The 15393-nt window shown below is 43.3% G+C and overlaps 1 protein-coding gene and 1 long non-coding RNA gene across 3 annotated transcripts in view; one reads left to right on the top strand and one right to left on the bottom strand.

The window, feature by feature from the left end:
- LOC130362811 (uncharacterized) overlaps window positions 1-10929 on the top strand; it is a 53948-nt gene extending 43019 nt beyond the window's left edge. For both annotated transcript variants that reach the window (XR_008891579.1, XR_008891578.1), the window contains exon 3: window positions 10792-10929. This is a non-coding gene — a long non-coding RNA (uncharacterized LOC130362811). The remainder of the gene's footprint in view (window positions 1-10791) is intronic.
- LOC130362809 (retinol dehydrogenase 7-like) overlaps window positions 1-11389 on the bottom strand; it is a 29354-nt gene extending 17965 nt beyond the window's left edge. Inside the window, exon 1 of the mRNA XM_056567860.1 lies at window positions 10732-11389. Coding sequence (XP_056423835.1) covers window positions 10732-11101 — 370 coding nt within the window. The 5' untranslated portion in view covers window positions 11102-11389. The remainder of the gene's footprint in view (window positions 1-10731) is intronic.
- Between the last annotated feature and the right edge of the window lie 4004 nt (window positions 11390-15393).

The raw sequence follows: 15393 nt of genomic DNA, 5'->3' as shown, positions 1-15393 counted from the left end.
AGGATGTCCCCGCTCCAGTACTGCCTGACACTAGGCTTTTTGTCCAGGCCCATATGCAGCACGAGGCCCCAAAATGTCCTCATCCGTTGGGCCTGGCCAAAATAGAGCCCGCGTGAGCGCGACAAACTGTTTGGCGTACAGATTTGTCTGTGTCACCATCATGTTGACAAAGTCGTCACTGAAATATTGACTAAAAAAGTCTATTTCAGTGAACCCGGCGATGTCAATTTGGATTCCTGGGTTGCCAACAGACCCAGGAATCAGGGGCTCAAAGTTCTCTGGGGTAGTCCAGACAGGTTCACCGGTAGAGGGTACCGGTGGACTTGCCTGGTGGGCCGGCATTCTAGTACAGGCGACATAGTCGCTAGTGCTAGTATGGGGCACAGGGTCAGTTGCATGGGGAGTATCTGGCCTCGCACGGCGGCGGGTCCGCCGCCTTAGGGGTTCATCATCAGAACTTGATGATGAGGAGAGTGATGAAGAGACCTGGAAAGTGGGGTCTTCGTCACCCTCACTGGCGCTTTCAGAGTCGGAGGCAATTATGGCATATGCCTCCTCCGCTGAAAACGCCCTGCAAGCCATTGCCTAACTTTACTTTGTGTATATGTGTAGGGGGGGGGGGTTCTACTTTATACCTAACCCACTAACCAAAAAAATAAGGGTGTACTTCTAACGCAAAAAAACCTGCGCCAAAGAGAGAGTACCTTATCAGTTGTGTGCGCCACTGATTAGGGCTCAGTGGCTGCAGGGGGCACAGAAGACGCTAAAAGGGGGGGGGGAATAAAAAAAGCACCTGCCTGAAACCTAAAAAAAACTGCTGATCAGTTATATATTACTGTCAGCGGTCAGGGCAGGCGCACACAGGGGCACGGTCCATCCACACAGCACGGACCTGCTGCTGGGGGCACGGACCGCTAATCTCCAAAAAAGGTGCTAAAAAAAAAAATCATGAGGGTAAGCCCAGTGTCCCTGTAAGGGTTTTGGCACAAAAAAAAAAAAAAAAAAAATTTTACTTTTTATTTTTATAGAATAAAACTCTGCCCCTGCCTAGCACAAACTTTCCCTGACTGGGTAAGGGGGCAGGGGCATAGTATGGGGGGGATCTTACTTTTGGTCTCCTCACAAGCTCTGGTCTGCTCACCTAAAACACGTTACTGGGCAGAGCAGAGGTTTGAGGAGACCAAGGGAGGGCTCTACTCCAGCCAAAAGATTTGATTTGACGGTCCAAAAAGACCTGTCCAATCAAATCGCTGTGGGAGGAGCATTACTGCTCCATCTCACAGCCTATGCTACTGGCTGATCTGGTGACTCTGTTACGTCACCAGATCATCTAGCTGTTCCGGGGCAACGCGTCTCCATAGACGCGAATGCCCCAGAATCGCCGGCAGATCGCCGGTCTGAATTGACCGGCGATTTGTGGCAATCGCTGATATGGGGGGTTCTCAGCAACCCCCCCGGCGATGATACGGGATGCCTGCTGAATGAATTAAGCAGACATCCCGTTCCGATCCCCGCCCGGAGCGCCGTCGGGGACCGGAATCGCCGCATATCGCCGGTCTGAATTGACCGGCGATTTGCGGCGATCGCCGATATGGGGGGGGGGGGGGTCTCGGGACCCCGCTCGGCAATGTGCCGGGGTGCCTGCTGAATGTTTTCAGCAGTCACCCCGTTCTGGCTAGCGGCAGGGTGCGATTTTCCTAGGGACTCTGGCTATGGGGACCCACAAATAAACAAGTACCGTATAGAATGCGGTATTGGGACACCACATATTTTTCATGGATTTGTAGGGACAGGGTAAGATGGTGATAATGCCATGCCTCTTGCATTTGTTTTGCACCCTTCCAATTCCTGTGAATCTCGGTGATCTGAGGTCCATGCAAAAATATGTGTTTGGCTTTATTTGCAGTGACCGCACATTCCATTATCATAAACAGCTGGGAGGTGTCTTAGTGCCAGATTTCTAGAAGTATTATTATGCAGCTACATTGGCCCAGTTCAATTTAGTAAATAAGTTTAAGGAGACTTCATTGTGGGACTCCTTGGAATCTGTCCTTGTTAAACCCTACTTCTTGGCGGCTCTTATGTGGTCTACTTCCCTGATTGCTCATTTGGTTTCTTCCTCCACACAGTTTGTACTCCACTCACACAGGTTCACTTCTGATTTCTCCTTCATCATGTCCCGACTCCTCTTTTTCAGAATCCTTCCTTCTTGCCTGGTATTCGTCCTACTTACTTCCAGTGGTGGGTTGCCCAAAAACCTACCAAGCTTTCCGATTTTCTAGTACATAAGAGCTTGATATCTATTGAGACCTTCACTGACCGATTTCCCCCACCTGCCGCTGAGCCACATATTTTTTATACTTAGGGGTGGTGATTTCTTGGTCACTGTTTATTTCCCCTTCCATGTGTGAATCCACAGCCTTGTAGTCACCCCTGTCTCCTCCCTATTAATTACATCACCTCAATGCCCCTAAAGAACCAAAGTTACGCTTCACGCCACAGTGGGAGGAGGACTTTCAGTTTACCTTCACACTGCAATGTTGGCAGGCCTGTTGTAAGCTCCTTAGTAGAGGCAGTTGGCAGGTGTCCTTGATGGAGACCTCTCTGAAGATTTTGCATAGGGCTTACTATGTGCCTCACGTCTTCATGTCATGTTCTCTAGCTCCTCATCTTTATTTTTCATGAGTTGTACTCAGGCAGGAGATATGCCATACATGGTGGACATGCCCAGTGGTTCATCATTTTTGGGATTTTGTTGTCTCTCTCATAAGTACCATTACTGGCTTTCCCTGTCCCCTATCCCCTACCTTCTGTTTACTTGGCTAACAACACCCATCCCCTTCCTCCTGTATGGCCAACAGGCTGTTCTGTCTCTCCAATTATATTCTATTAGTGGCACGTATGTGTGTGGAAACAACCCAACCTCTCCCTTGATACGGTCGTAGCCAGGGTTAATTCCATTGTTCTTTCAGAAAAACTAAGGTGAGGATATGGTAGCTAGATTCATGGCAGTGTGGGAGCCCTGGATGTCTTACTCTCATTGCCCAGACCAACACTAATACATGTCCATCCCTATACTGACACTTCTTATCCTGTTTTCATTTTCTATGCTTATCGTTTTACTGGACCTTCTGTTTGATTTCATAGCCATTCGTGTTCTCTGTTCCATGGTTTTGGATTCTTGTTATGTACACCACCTTACGATATTTAGTGCTGGGTTGCATCCTAGCAAGATGGATTGTTATTTTTTTCTCCACTTATTTTGCATCTCAATAAACTTGATTTGTTTGAGACTAAAAAAACATAATTGCATTTTGCCGGCTATTGCGCCTAGTCTAGTTAATAGGACCTATGCACAATAATTGCTATCAAAGGGTTGTCTTGGTAAATGCATCACCCAGCATGGTGTCTTTCCATGGCAAATCTCAGATTTAGCAGAAGAGTATGCCTGGTCCAGCGATAAACAACTTATCCCCTATCCACAGGATAGGGGAAAAGTGTCTGATCACTGGGGGTCTAATCACTAGGACACCCGCAATTTCCTGAATTGAACCCAGCTGTTTGAAAGGAGCACTATGAGAGCGCTGGAGATGCCGCTCAGGAAATCGTGGAGATCCAAACACAGAGCCCCCGCATTCAGACACTTATGTCTGTGGGCATTCTCTGTGACCTATACAGAGGTTGGTGTATAGGTAGATGTAGCTGTAACCATCGCCTATGGTGTTATCAGCCTGCAGCTTTATAAAAGAGGGAACTCCTGCCTGTGATGACGAAAAGGAGACTGCTGAGAAGTGATCTCTACAGGACAGGAAATGTCAGTGCAGAGGGCTCAGCTGCCTCAGAAAACTGTTTAAAAACTTCTCCAGTATGGAGCCCGAATGTCCCTGCTGCATGAAGTGTGGGTCTGGCATGGGCTCCATACATTCTATGGGAGTGCCAGAGATACACAAGTGCTGTATCTCCAGTGCCCTCAAAGAATTCATACAACAGGGAGAAAACCATAATGTTTATATATGTTACTCACTAGGTCATGCAGATGCTTTACATGTCTTTTTATGTGTCTAGCCTCTGTATTTGGCTCAACAATTCCTCTGTTTTGCTGCTTACTCATTCTGACATCCACTGCTCAGGAAAGGACATGTTTGAGGGAGGCATCGAGCCCGCTCTCACTCACCATGCATTCACTTCCTCCCAAGTCTGCTGGGCTGTGTTTCTTCATTCAATCACTGCAGACTGCCCTGTAACCCCTTTCTCTCTGTTTTCATTCTGCCGTCTGATAGGACAGGAGTGAACACAGAGGAGTGTAAGTCCCGTCCTCACTTACTGGACTTTGTTGCAGCTGAGACAAAGATGATGCTGCAGCTGGATTAGATTATGTTCTGGATGGTATGGGGACCCCTAGAGCTTTTCTTTATAAGCCATGATTTCTATAAAAAGGAGACACATTGTTTTATGAAGTATATTAAAAATTTCTTGTCACGATGTACAACATCTAATAAGTTTTTGATTCCAACAGTGCCCATTTCTTATCTTTTAACATGGCTATTTGTTGCTGTATCCAGCCATATGATATTGGTTGAGTAGCATAGGTCTATGGAAGCGTTTCCTAATCAGTATGCCTACAGATGTTGCAAAACTATAACTAACAGCATGCCCGGACAGCTGAAAGCATTCTGGTTGAGGAAACACTGGTCTATGGCACTAGCAAAATTATTTTTTTCTTATGCAAATCACATATGAAAACAAAGGTGGTAGCTGGATCGTTCTCCTTAGCGTAGGTTCATACAGCACATCTTTCCATCAGAAAAACTTCTTGCAAAATACGACCCAGAAATCCAATGCATACCCTGCTTCACATTTCTCTTTTTTTGTTGCAGATTAGTTCAAAAAAGAACAATGGTTATTACTTTTTACTTTTGCAGCACTGTGTGATCTATCTATCTATCTATCTATTTATCTATCTATATAGCCCGAAGGAAGAAGCAGCACAACCAAAAGATGCAGCGGGTGCAAGTGGGCCCGGGTCACTGGAAGCAGTAGTGATAGGCTGGGTTCCCATTAAGTTTTCCCTATTACGACCGCAGTGAAACGTTCGGTCCGGTCGGCTCCTTTATCCCCCGTTTGCGCTTTTTATAAAAGCGCATATGGGGCAAAAAGGAGTTTTCTCACTCTTTTTCAGCTCCTATCGCAGCATGTTGAGCCTATGGCCTTTTTCCCACTGAAATCGTGGCGTTTTTCTCCGACAGAATGGGAGTAAAAATGCAAAGAAAAACGCCATGTGGGTTTTAACTTTCATGTTTTTTGCTATTTTTTGACATTAGCGATCCAAAAAAGTGATAGATATGTTTTTGTTTTGTTTTTTTTAATAAAATTTTGTAAGGTACCATTAAAAACATTTTTTTTTTAAAGACACAGTAGTGATGGAAAAATTGTATTTAACGAAATGTATCTTTTTTATAACAAAATATTTATTAATTTCTAAACAGGGATCAATTTATGTGGGCGGTCAGGGCACTAAAAATGTAGCCGTTAATAATAAAAATGTGTGCGTATGTGTTTCACTTTTTATTCTTTTATTTTTTAGGTGGTACTACTACTCCCAGCATGGACACACTGTTCCATGATGGGCAGGGTAGTAGCTGTACTAATTGACAGATCGCCCCGGGTCCGTTGCGATCCTCCTATATTATGTATAGATGCGGCTGGCCGCTCTTCTATGGTCCCCTGCACTGACTTATATATACACCTATTCATATTTCCCGCAGAGAGCTGTGATTGGCTGGACCCATCTGGCCAATCATAGCTCTCTGCGGGAAATATGAATATGTGTATATATACGGCAGTGCAGGGGACCATAGGAGAGCGGCCGCCCGCATCTATACATTATACAGGAGGATCACAGCGGGTGTTAGGAGTGACATCTGCTGTGATCTTTCCTTTAATGCAGGTACTACTGCTCCCAACACTGAGCACACTCTGCTCCATGCTGGGAGCTGTAGTACCTGCATTAATAGACAGATCCCAACAGGTGTCAGCAGTTACTGCAACCTGTCTATTCATGCAGGTACTACAGCTCCCAGCATGGAGAAGCGTGTGCCCCATGTTGGGAGCAGTAGTACCTGCAGTTAAGGACAGATCGGGTATCACTCCTGACACCCAATGCAATCGTCCTTTCTGTTGCAGAGATGGAGCGGCTCTATACAGCGCTCGCATCTCTGCACTATACTCCGGCCAGTGATGTGAATAGAACATCACTCATTCATATTTCCCTCTGAGAGTGGCAATTGGCTGCAACCATCTGGCCAATCCCCACTCTGGGTGGAAAATATGAATGAGTGAGGTAAATTTCTATTCACATCACTGTCCGGCCGGAGTATAGTGCAGAGATGCGAGCGCTGTATAGAGCCGCTCCGCATCTCTGTTATATTATGGACGATCGCATCGGGTGTCAGTAGTGACACCCGTGGCGATCTGTCTATTACTACAGGTACTACTACTCCCATCATGGAAAAGTGTGTTCCATGGTGGGAGTAGTAGTACTACCTAAAAAATGTAAAAGAAAAAGAGGATAAAAAAGTTAAACACGCACACACACACACTTTATTAAAGATTCATTAAAATTTAGTTATAAAAAATAGAAATTTTGTTAATACATTTTCCCATCCCTACTGCATCTTTTTTTTTCTTTTTTGGTGCCCAACAAATTTTGAAAGAAACGCTAAAGGGGCCGAAAATAAAATTTCCACTTAAAGGGGTACTCCACCCCTAGACATCTTATCCCTTATCCAAAGGATAGGGGATAAGATATCAGATAGCGGGGGTGCCGCCGCTCGGGACCCCCGGAATCTCGGCTGCAGTACCCACCTGTTGCGGCTTCCATAAATGCTGGAGGCTTCGGGCTCCCGACCACGGTGACGTGAGATCGTGATGCCACGACTCCGCCCCCGAGTGACGTCACACCCTGCTCCTCAATGCAAGTCTATGGGAGGGGACGTGAAGCCGCAAAAGGTGGGTGCTGCAGCAGAGATCCCGGGGGTCCCCAGCACCGGGACCCCCGTGATCTGACACCTTATCCCCTATCCTTTGGCTAGGGGATCAGATGTCTAGGGGCGGAGTAACTCTTTAAATGCAAAAACTACAGAAAAACACCAGATGCAGGAAATTGCACTGGGTTTTTTTTTCTGTGAAAAAAAAATGCAGGAAAAAAAACAAAAAAACATGTGGAATTCTAGCCTAAGAGTGTCTGGAGTCATAGGAGGCCTCAAGTCAAATCTGCATCCCCAAGTTACAAGTAAGCTAAAGTCACAGCTTAGTCTTTCTCTAGTCAAGTCAGTCACAGTCATCTATTGTCAAGTCAACGTGGCCTGCACTAAATTGGCCAAAACCACTGCAAGTCCCAGCAAGCTCTTAAGGGGGTGAAAACCTTTTTTCTTTTAAATCAACTGGTGGCAGAAAGTTAAACATATTTGTAAATTACTTCTATAAAAAAATCTTAACCCCTTAAGGACCAAGGACGTACAGCTACGTCCTTGGTCCTGCTCCTGTGATATAACGCGGGGTTACACGGTAACCCCCCATCATATCACGGCGGGCCCCGCGTCATAGTGAAGCCGGGACCCGCCCCTAATAGCGCGCAGCGCCGATCGCGGCGCCGCGCGCTATTAACCCTTTAGCCGCGTGGCTGAAAGTAAAAAGTGCCGGTTAACTCAGTGGGCTGTTCGGGATAGCCGCGGCATAGCCCGGTCCCTACCTGCCTCCTCGCTGTCCGATCGCCGAATGACTGCTCAGTGCCTGAGATCCAGGCATGAGCAGTCAAGCGGCAGAATCAACGATCACTGGTTTCCTATGGGAAACCAGTGATCAATGATAAAGATCAGTGTGTGCAGTGTTATAGGTCCCTATGGGAGCTATAACACTGCAAAAAAAAAAGTTGAAAAAAAAAGTGAAGGAATAATCATTTAACCCCTCCCCTATTAAAAGTTTGAAACACCCCCCTTTTCCCATAAAAAAAAAAAAAAAAAAGTGTAAATAAAAATAAAAAACATATGGTATCACTGCGTGCGGAAATGTCCGAATTATAAAAATATATCGTTAATTAAACCGCTCGGTCAATGGCGTACGCGAAAAAAAATAGTGCATTTTTGGTCACTTTTTATATCATTTAAAAATGAATAAAAAGCGATCAATAAGTCCTATCAATGCAAAAATGGTACCGTTAAAAACTTCAGATCACGGCGCAAAAAATGAGCCCTCATACCGCCCCATACACGGAAAATAAAAAAGTTATAGGGGTCAGAAGATGACAATTTTAAAAGTATTAATTTTCCTGCACGTAGTTATGATTTTTTCTAGAAGTACGACAAAATCAAACCTATATAAGTAGGGTATCATTTTAATCGTATGGACCTACAGAATAAAGATAAGGTGTCATTTTTACCGAAAAATTTACTACGTAGAAACGGAAGCCCCCAAAAGTTACAAAACGGCGGGTTTTTTTGCAATTTTGTCGCACAATGATTTTTTTTCTGTTTCACCGTAGATTTTTGGCCAAAATGACTGACGTCATTACAAAGAAGAATTGGTGGCGCAAAAAATAAGCAATCATATGGATTTTTAGGTGCAAAATTGAAAGAGTTATGATTTTTTAAAGGCAATGAGCAAAAAATGAAAATGCAAAAACGGAAAAACCCCTGGTCCTTAAGGGGTTAATCCTTCCTGTACTTATTAGCTGCTGAATACTACAGAAGAAATTCTTTTCTTTTTGGAATGCTCTCTGATGACATCACGAGCACAGTTCTCTCTGCTGATGTTATTATAATAATAACGCTTTATTTATTGTTGTCCTTAGTGGGATTTGAACCCAAGCCCCCAGCACTGCAAGGCAGCAGTGCTAACCACTGAGCCACCATGCTGCCCTTAGCATACATCTGCTATGCATGGTTGCTAAAATGGACAAAGATGTCAGCAGAGAGCACTGTGCTCATGATGTCATCAGTGTTCCAAAAAGAAAGGAATTTCCTCTGTAGCATTCAGCAGCTAATAAGTACTGGAAGGATTAAGATTTTTTAATAGAAGTAATTTACAAATATGTTTAACTTTCTGCCACCAGTTGATTTAAAATAAAAAAGGTTTTCACCGGAGTACCCCTTTAAGGTCTCTGAAGTCACTGGTCACCTCTGTGGGCCCGGCTGTACTGTATAGATTGTACCATCTGTCACTCAGTAAAGCTAACATTGTCCGTAACTTGGCATCGAAGTCATTATTGCCCCAGTGTCTAGCCCAGGATCCAGCAGTATACCTTTGGGTGGTACTGAGGATAAACCCCGCTCTGGCATCACGAATACAAGGGGTTAATGCCATCTGCCCTGCATCTCACACCATACCACATACTGATAAGTTTAGATTGTGAGCCCCTATGGGGACATGGTCCAATCTGAGTGTACAGCGCTGCAGAATCTGAGTGCGCTATATACCGTATTTATCAGCATATAACACGCATTTTTTAGGCTTAAATTTTTAGCCTAAAGTCTATCTGCGTGTTATATGCCGATAAGCCGCTGCAGTTCAATGACTTAAAGCGGGCGCTTTAAATCAATGAACTGCAGCGGCTTTTGCAGGTCCAGAGACCTGCCGTCGCTACTGGCCCATTGCCTCCCCCATCCCCAGTTTTATAATTACCTGTTCCCGGGATCGGGGCTGCACTGCTTCTGGCTCCGGCGTCTCTTGCGTCGTTGCTATGCGCTGTGCAATGACGAGTGACGTTGCGTTGAAGACGTCACTCGTCATTGCGTCTCGCAGCGCATAGCAACAACACAGGAGACACCGGAGCCAGAAGCAGCGCGGACCCGATCCCGGGAACAGGTAATTATAAAACCGGGGATGGGGAAGGTAATGGTGCAGTGGTGCCGATAGCCAGGGGAAGAGAAGCGGCGGCAGCAGGGCTCTAGACCCCAGGAAAGGCTGGGGAGAGAAGCGGGCAGCGATGGCCTCTCCTCCGCTGCCTTTCCTGGGGGCTTCTGTGGGGTCAGAAACAGTGTATCGGGGTATACACATGCACACATACCCTCATTTTACCAAGGATATTTGGGTAAAAAAAACTTTTTTTTACCCAAATATCCTTGGTAAAATGAGGGTGCGTGTTATAGGCCGGTTCGTGGTATACCCCGATAAATACGGTAAATAAAGAATTATAATTTTTATATAGTCTATGTTGCAACATTGAGATATTTCATCTTATCTGCAGATTATACATTAGTGATATATTGAGAAGTTTGGTGAAATGTCAAACTACTCTGCTTTACCTGTAAAATACAGAATACACCTAATGGCCGGCATTTATCATTGTAGTGTAAGTGAAGCATTTTTCTACACCTTTGTTTTGTGTGCTGGTAATGTGTAGGAGAACCACATTTATGAAATGGTTTTGTGCAGGTCACATTTTCTGAAATTTCTCTCTTCACATACATCAAAAAGCTAAGTCATGGCTGGTGAAGTTTTAGAGACTTTTCAGTGTTTTTGCGCCTTTTTTGCACCTTTTCACAAAAAGGTGCAGTTCATAAAACCCTTCCATATCATGTGTATTGTCAAAATCTGTGGATTGCAACTCAAAATCAGTAGAAATGTGTAAACAAAAAGGCGCAAATAAACCCTGCTTGAGCCTTTTTGCACCGTTTCTAGACAAAAGAAAACAGTCTAAAGACGATGATAAATGTCGGCCTCTACACTTCTTACCTTTCTCAGGGAGGTTGTCCTGCACATATTGTTTCACCTGTTCTATTTCCTTATCACTAGTTACATCCAGCCGGATGACTTTCACCTGCCCAGGGGCTGAATGGTGTCTCAGAGCCTGCGCTCCATCTCCATCCGGAAACAGACAGGCAGCGAAGACTGTGAACCCCAGATCAAGCAGCCTGTGTGCCAGCAGGTTCCCAAAGCCTGAATCACAGCCGGTGATCAGCACCGCTCTTCCCTGCGGATCCAGTAGAACATGTTTGTTTCTCAGTCTTGTACGGATTGCAATACCCAGCAGTCCAAAGAGCAATATGCATACAAGGATCTGTGTGTCCAGGCAGCAAGACCACAGCCAAGGGATGGAAAGCATCGCTCCAGCTCCTGTGTAGACTGATAAGACATGTGTATTCAATGTTCAGCCATCAAGGACAGAACACTCCCCTTTTTAAAGGCTCCACACCCATCGAAAGAAGACTGTATGCGGGCACTGCACCTTAAGGTCAAATTTCTGCTCTGTATTGTTCATTCTCTCAAATGGAATGCTGTCAAAAAAGAGGCACTTCTATTCTATTCAGTATACAGTGTATGTGCAGACTCGAAGACTAGAAGCTTTATATCAAAGAGCATATGAGTCTAAACGATGCCCTAAAGTTATATTCAGATGTAAAGTTATATGTAGTGTATGTATATACAGTTAAAAAAACAATACTCATTTTAGGGTGTATTCACACATACAGTATCCAGCACATATTTGATGTGCAGGAATCAAAGGGGTACTCCACCCCTAGACCTCTTATCCCCTTTGGATAGGGGATAACTTGTCTAGAGGAGGAGTACCCCTTTAAAGCTGAAAGTCTTCAGGCATTAAGTTTACATTAAAATCTGCGGCTTTACTGTAGGTGTGTACAGACCCTTAAAGGGGTACTCTCATGGAAAACTATTTTTTTTAAATCAACTGGTGCCAGAAAGTTAAACAGATTTGTAAATTACTTCTATTAAAAAATCTTAATCTTTCCAGTACTTTTTAGGTTCTGTATACTACAGAGGAAATGGTTTTCTTTTTGGAATACAGAGCTCTCTGCTGACATCATGACCACAGTGCTCTCTGCTGACATCTCTGTCCATTTTAGGAACTGTCCAGAGCAGCAAATGTTTGCTATGGGGATTTTCTCCTACTCTGGACAATTCTTAAAATGGACAGAGATGTCAGCAAAAAGAAAACCGTTTGATCTGTCGTATTCAGCAGCTAATAAGTACTGGAAGGATTAAGATTTTTTAACAGAAGAAATTTACAAATCTGTTTAACTTTCTGGCACCAGTTGCTTTTTAAAAAAGTGTTCCATGGGAGTACCCCTTTAATGTGATTTTAATAGCTTTACATGAAATGCAACAATTTACAGTAAAAACGTGTTTTTTTCTTGCACATAGGAGGGAATTTATCATTGGTTAAAGGGGTACTCCACTGCTCAGCGTTTGTAACAAACTGTTCGAATCTTGGAGCCAGCGCCGGGAGCTCGTGACGTCATAGCACCACCCCCTCAATGCAGGTGTATGGGAGGGATCGTGACAGCCATCACGCCTCTTCCCATAGACTTGCATTAAGGGGCTGGGGTGTAACATAATGAGGGGGTGGGGCTATGACGTCACAAGCTCCCGGCGCCGGCTCCTGCATTTGTAACAGTGTGTTCCAAATTCTGAGCAGCAGAGTACCCCTTTAAGGCTAGGTTTCCACACAGGATTTTTTTCTGGTGTTTTTTGCAATACTGCCCCTCCAGCTTTCGAGCCATAGCCAGAAGTGTATTCAAAATGAATGGGCTACAATTTTTGTGCAGTGGTTCAAAAGGTCACCAAAAATTACCCAAAAAGTTGCAATGCATGTAGACTCTTACAAGAAAACAACTTGAATGTAGTGTGCATGGTTAGCTTTTTATAGCAGTTAAGGATATATCAACTGAAGCTTTTAAAAGTTGTCGCTAATTTTTGCTCAAACACCCCCAAAAAGTTGCAAATATACACTAGTCCAGACATGGCTTCGCCTTTTGTTGTGTGTAGAAAAGTCGCTATTTATTGCACAACAGGATAAAAAGTAAAAATGGGATACCAGTAAAACATAAAAATTGCTGTAGAGTGAAAATGTGTACCAAACTTTGTCACATGTCCTGCAACCATTTAATAAATCTGGAGCACCTACACATTGGCACCACACAAAATAAAGGTGGACAAACAATTTTCACCTACACCAACAATAATAAATTCCCCTCAAGGTTTTCGGCCACATAGGAAGAGTTGCACCTCAGCTACTATGCTTTTACTTTTAGTGGCTTTGGACTATTTTGGACTATTTTCAGTGGACTGAATGCAGCAGCAGACCAGAGTCCTCTGACGATAGAGAAGATGGAGCATACGGCACATTGCTCCATTCGGGCCACTGAAATAAATGGCATCTGCTGCCCTCCATTACAATATATGTCGGCACCCCATTGATACATCTGACGGAATGACTAACACAGTGTGATCCTAGCCTTGTATATTTCTTCATTCTACAGCATACTGCTGACACAAATGCCAACTGGAATAACCAGTTTTACAAAATGAAAAGAAAACACAAAATAGTAATTTGGCTATAAGTTCAGAAAAACATGAAGACTTTTCAATGTGGGTTCGCAATTAACCCCTCTGTGATATGTATCAGTGACAAGTGGGAATATTAAAAGGTCACCAATACTGAGTGAGGGCACTCTAGGGCACCATTACTGATTGGATGGCACTAAAGTACTTTCATGTCCAGTCTACTGAATTTACCACAAAAGACTCAGAACAAGGGGTGGAAATGAGAGGCCCCAGAGCTAAATGTCAAGGGCCATAACAAAGGTTCTGAATACTTATTGAATATTGTCAATGTAAACATTAAGTTTTTCTTTTTAATAAATCTATAAGACACATAAGTCCCAATATATCAAAGATCTACGCTATAAACCTAAATAAAAAACACCAGAGAATAAGTGTATAACGATCCAAAATCAGGTTATAAAAACCAAGTTTATTAAACACATATGCTCAAAAGGACATACATTTAAAAATATCTAAAGGAAAAATGCACGGTAGCATGGTACTGGAGGAACCAACTGATAGGAGACTACACACAAAGAATGCAGCTAATGGCTGAGGTAGATATAATCAATGTACATAATTAAAAACATTGAGGGGCATTTACTAATCTTTTACTATGTAGTCTGGTTTTTACCCTGTTTTTTTCTACTTCATTTTTTACTATGTGCGACAAATTTACTAAATTGTTGCACGGCATTAATAAATTTGGCACACATAGGCAAAAGTGGGAAATTTACTTCATGTAGTAGAAAAAATAGTCTGTTCCTTTTTCCTGCTGTCCGAATAGGTTTGGCTGCTGGTTTCCTTCTGGATCTTTTGTTTTTGAGTTTTTTTTTTAGCTTTTTCACCACATCTAAATAATTCAATAACTACAGTGGTCCCTCAAGTTACAATATTAATTGGTTCCAGGAAAACCATTGTAAGTTGAAACCATTGTATGTTGAGACCATAACTCTATGGAAACCTGGTAATTGGTTCTAAAGGCACCAAAATGTCATCCAAAATAGGAAAAAGTGACAAAGAAAAATAAGTAGATAACTGATATAGATAAAGCAAATCCTTACATATAAAAGTAAGAAAGATCTGCTGGGAGCTGTAACTCTATTATAAAAATGAAAAACAAATCTGATACAAAACATAAAACAAAAACAAGCTTAACCAGCTATAACAAACATAAATAAAATTACAAAAACAAAATCTGCCTAACCGGCCAGCCCAAATTTACTAAAATATACTTTTACTTTCCCATACCAAAAGACAAAATAACTCACACAAACACGCATTCCAAAAAAGAAGAACATAAAAATAGCCCAACTTGGCTTACAAGAATATATAAAACATAAAATAAAGCACGACTTGGCTATAAAACTAAAGAAAAGGAACATAAAAGTAGCACAACTTGGCTGTAACTCAAAAATTACCCTTACCCAGGGGAAAGAAAAAAAAAAAAAAAAAAAATTAATATTTCAGCACAACTTGCTACTAAATAACACTCTGCCTCCCAGCCAGAGATCCACCGGTGAAAGAAGGGCAGGGAAAAGCAGCGCGGAGATGCGGCCGGAGAGAGGGCCCAAAGAGCCCAGCCCCACGCACCGCCCCTGCACGGCCGCAAGGCCCGCGAAGCACGCCCAGCACGGCAAGGAGCCGAGGACGGCCAGAGAGGACCCGCGCGCGGCCCAGAAACCGGCGAACGCCGGACCCAAAAAGAGCAAGCCAGAACCGAAAAAGAGGACAACACCGCCAAAAAGCGAGACCGCGAAGCCGGAGGCGAGTAGAGCAGAGACACCGGAGGGGAGCAGCACCCCCAAGGAGGAAAAAATAAAATATAAAATTTTATACACAAACATGTATACATGCATATGCGCAAGCATACACACATATATATATATATATATATATACATACACATGTATATACACATAAACGCACACACATATATACACATAAACACATATGACACCACTTAACTACTGACCCGACTGCCACTATACACTATATAATATAAAACAATATAAAACAATATAAAATACAAAACACAATATATACAAAAAT

The sequence above is a fragment of the Hyla sarda genome, chromosome 3 (assembly GCF_029499605.1).
Source record: "Hyla sarda isolate aHylSar1 chromosome 3, aHylSar1.hap1, whole genome shotgun sequence".
Taxonomy (NCBI): Eukaryota; Metazoa; Chordata; class Amphibia; order Anura; family Hylidae; genus Hyla; species Hyla sarda.
This window is presented reverse-complemented; position numbering and strand designations above follow the sequence as displayed.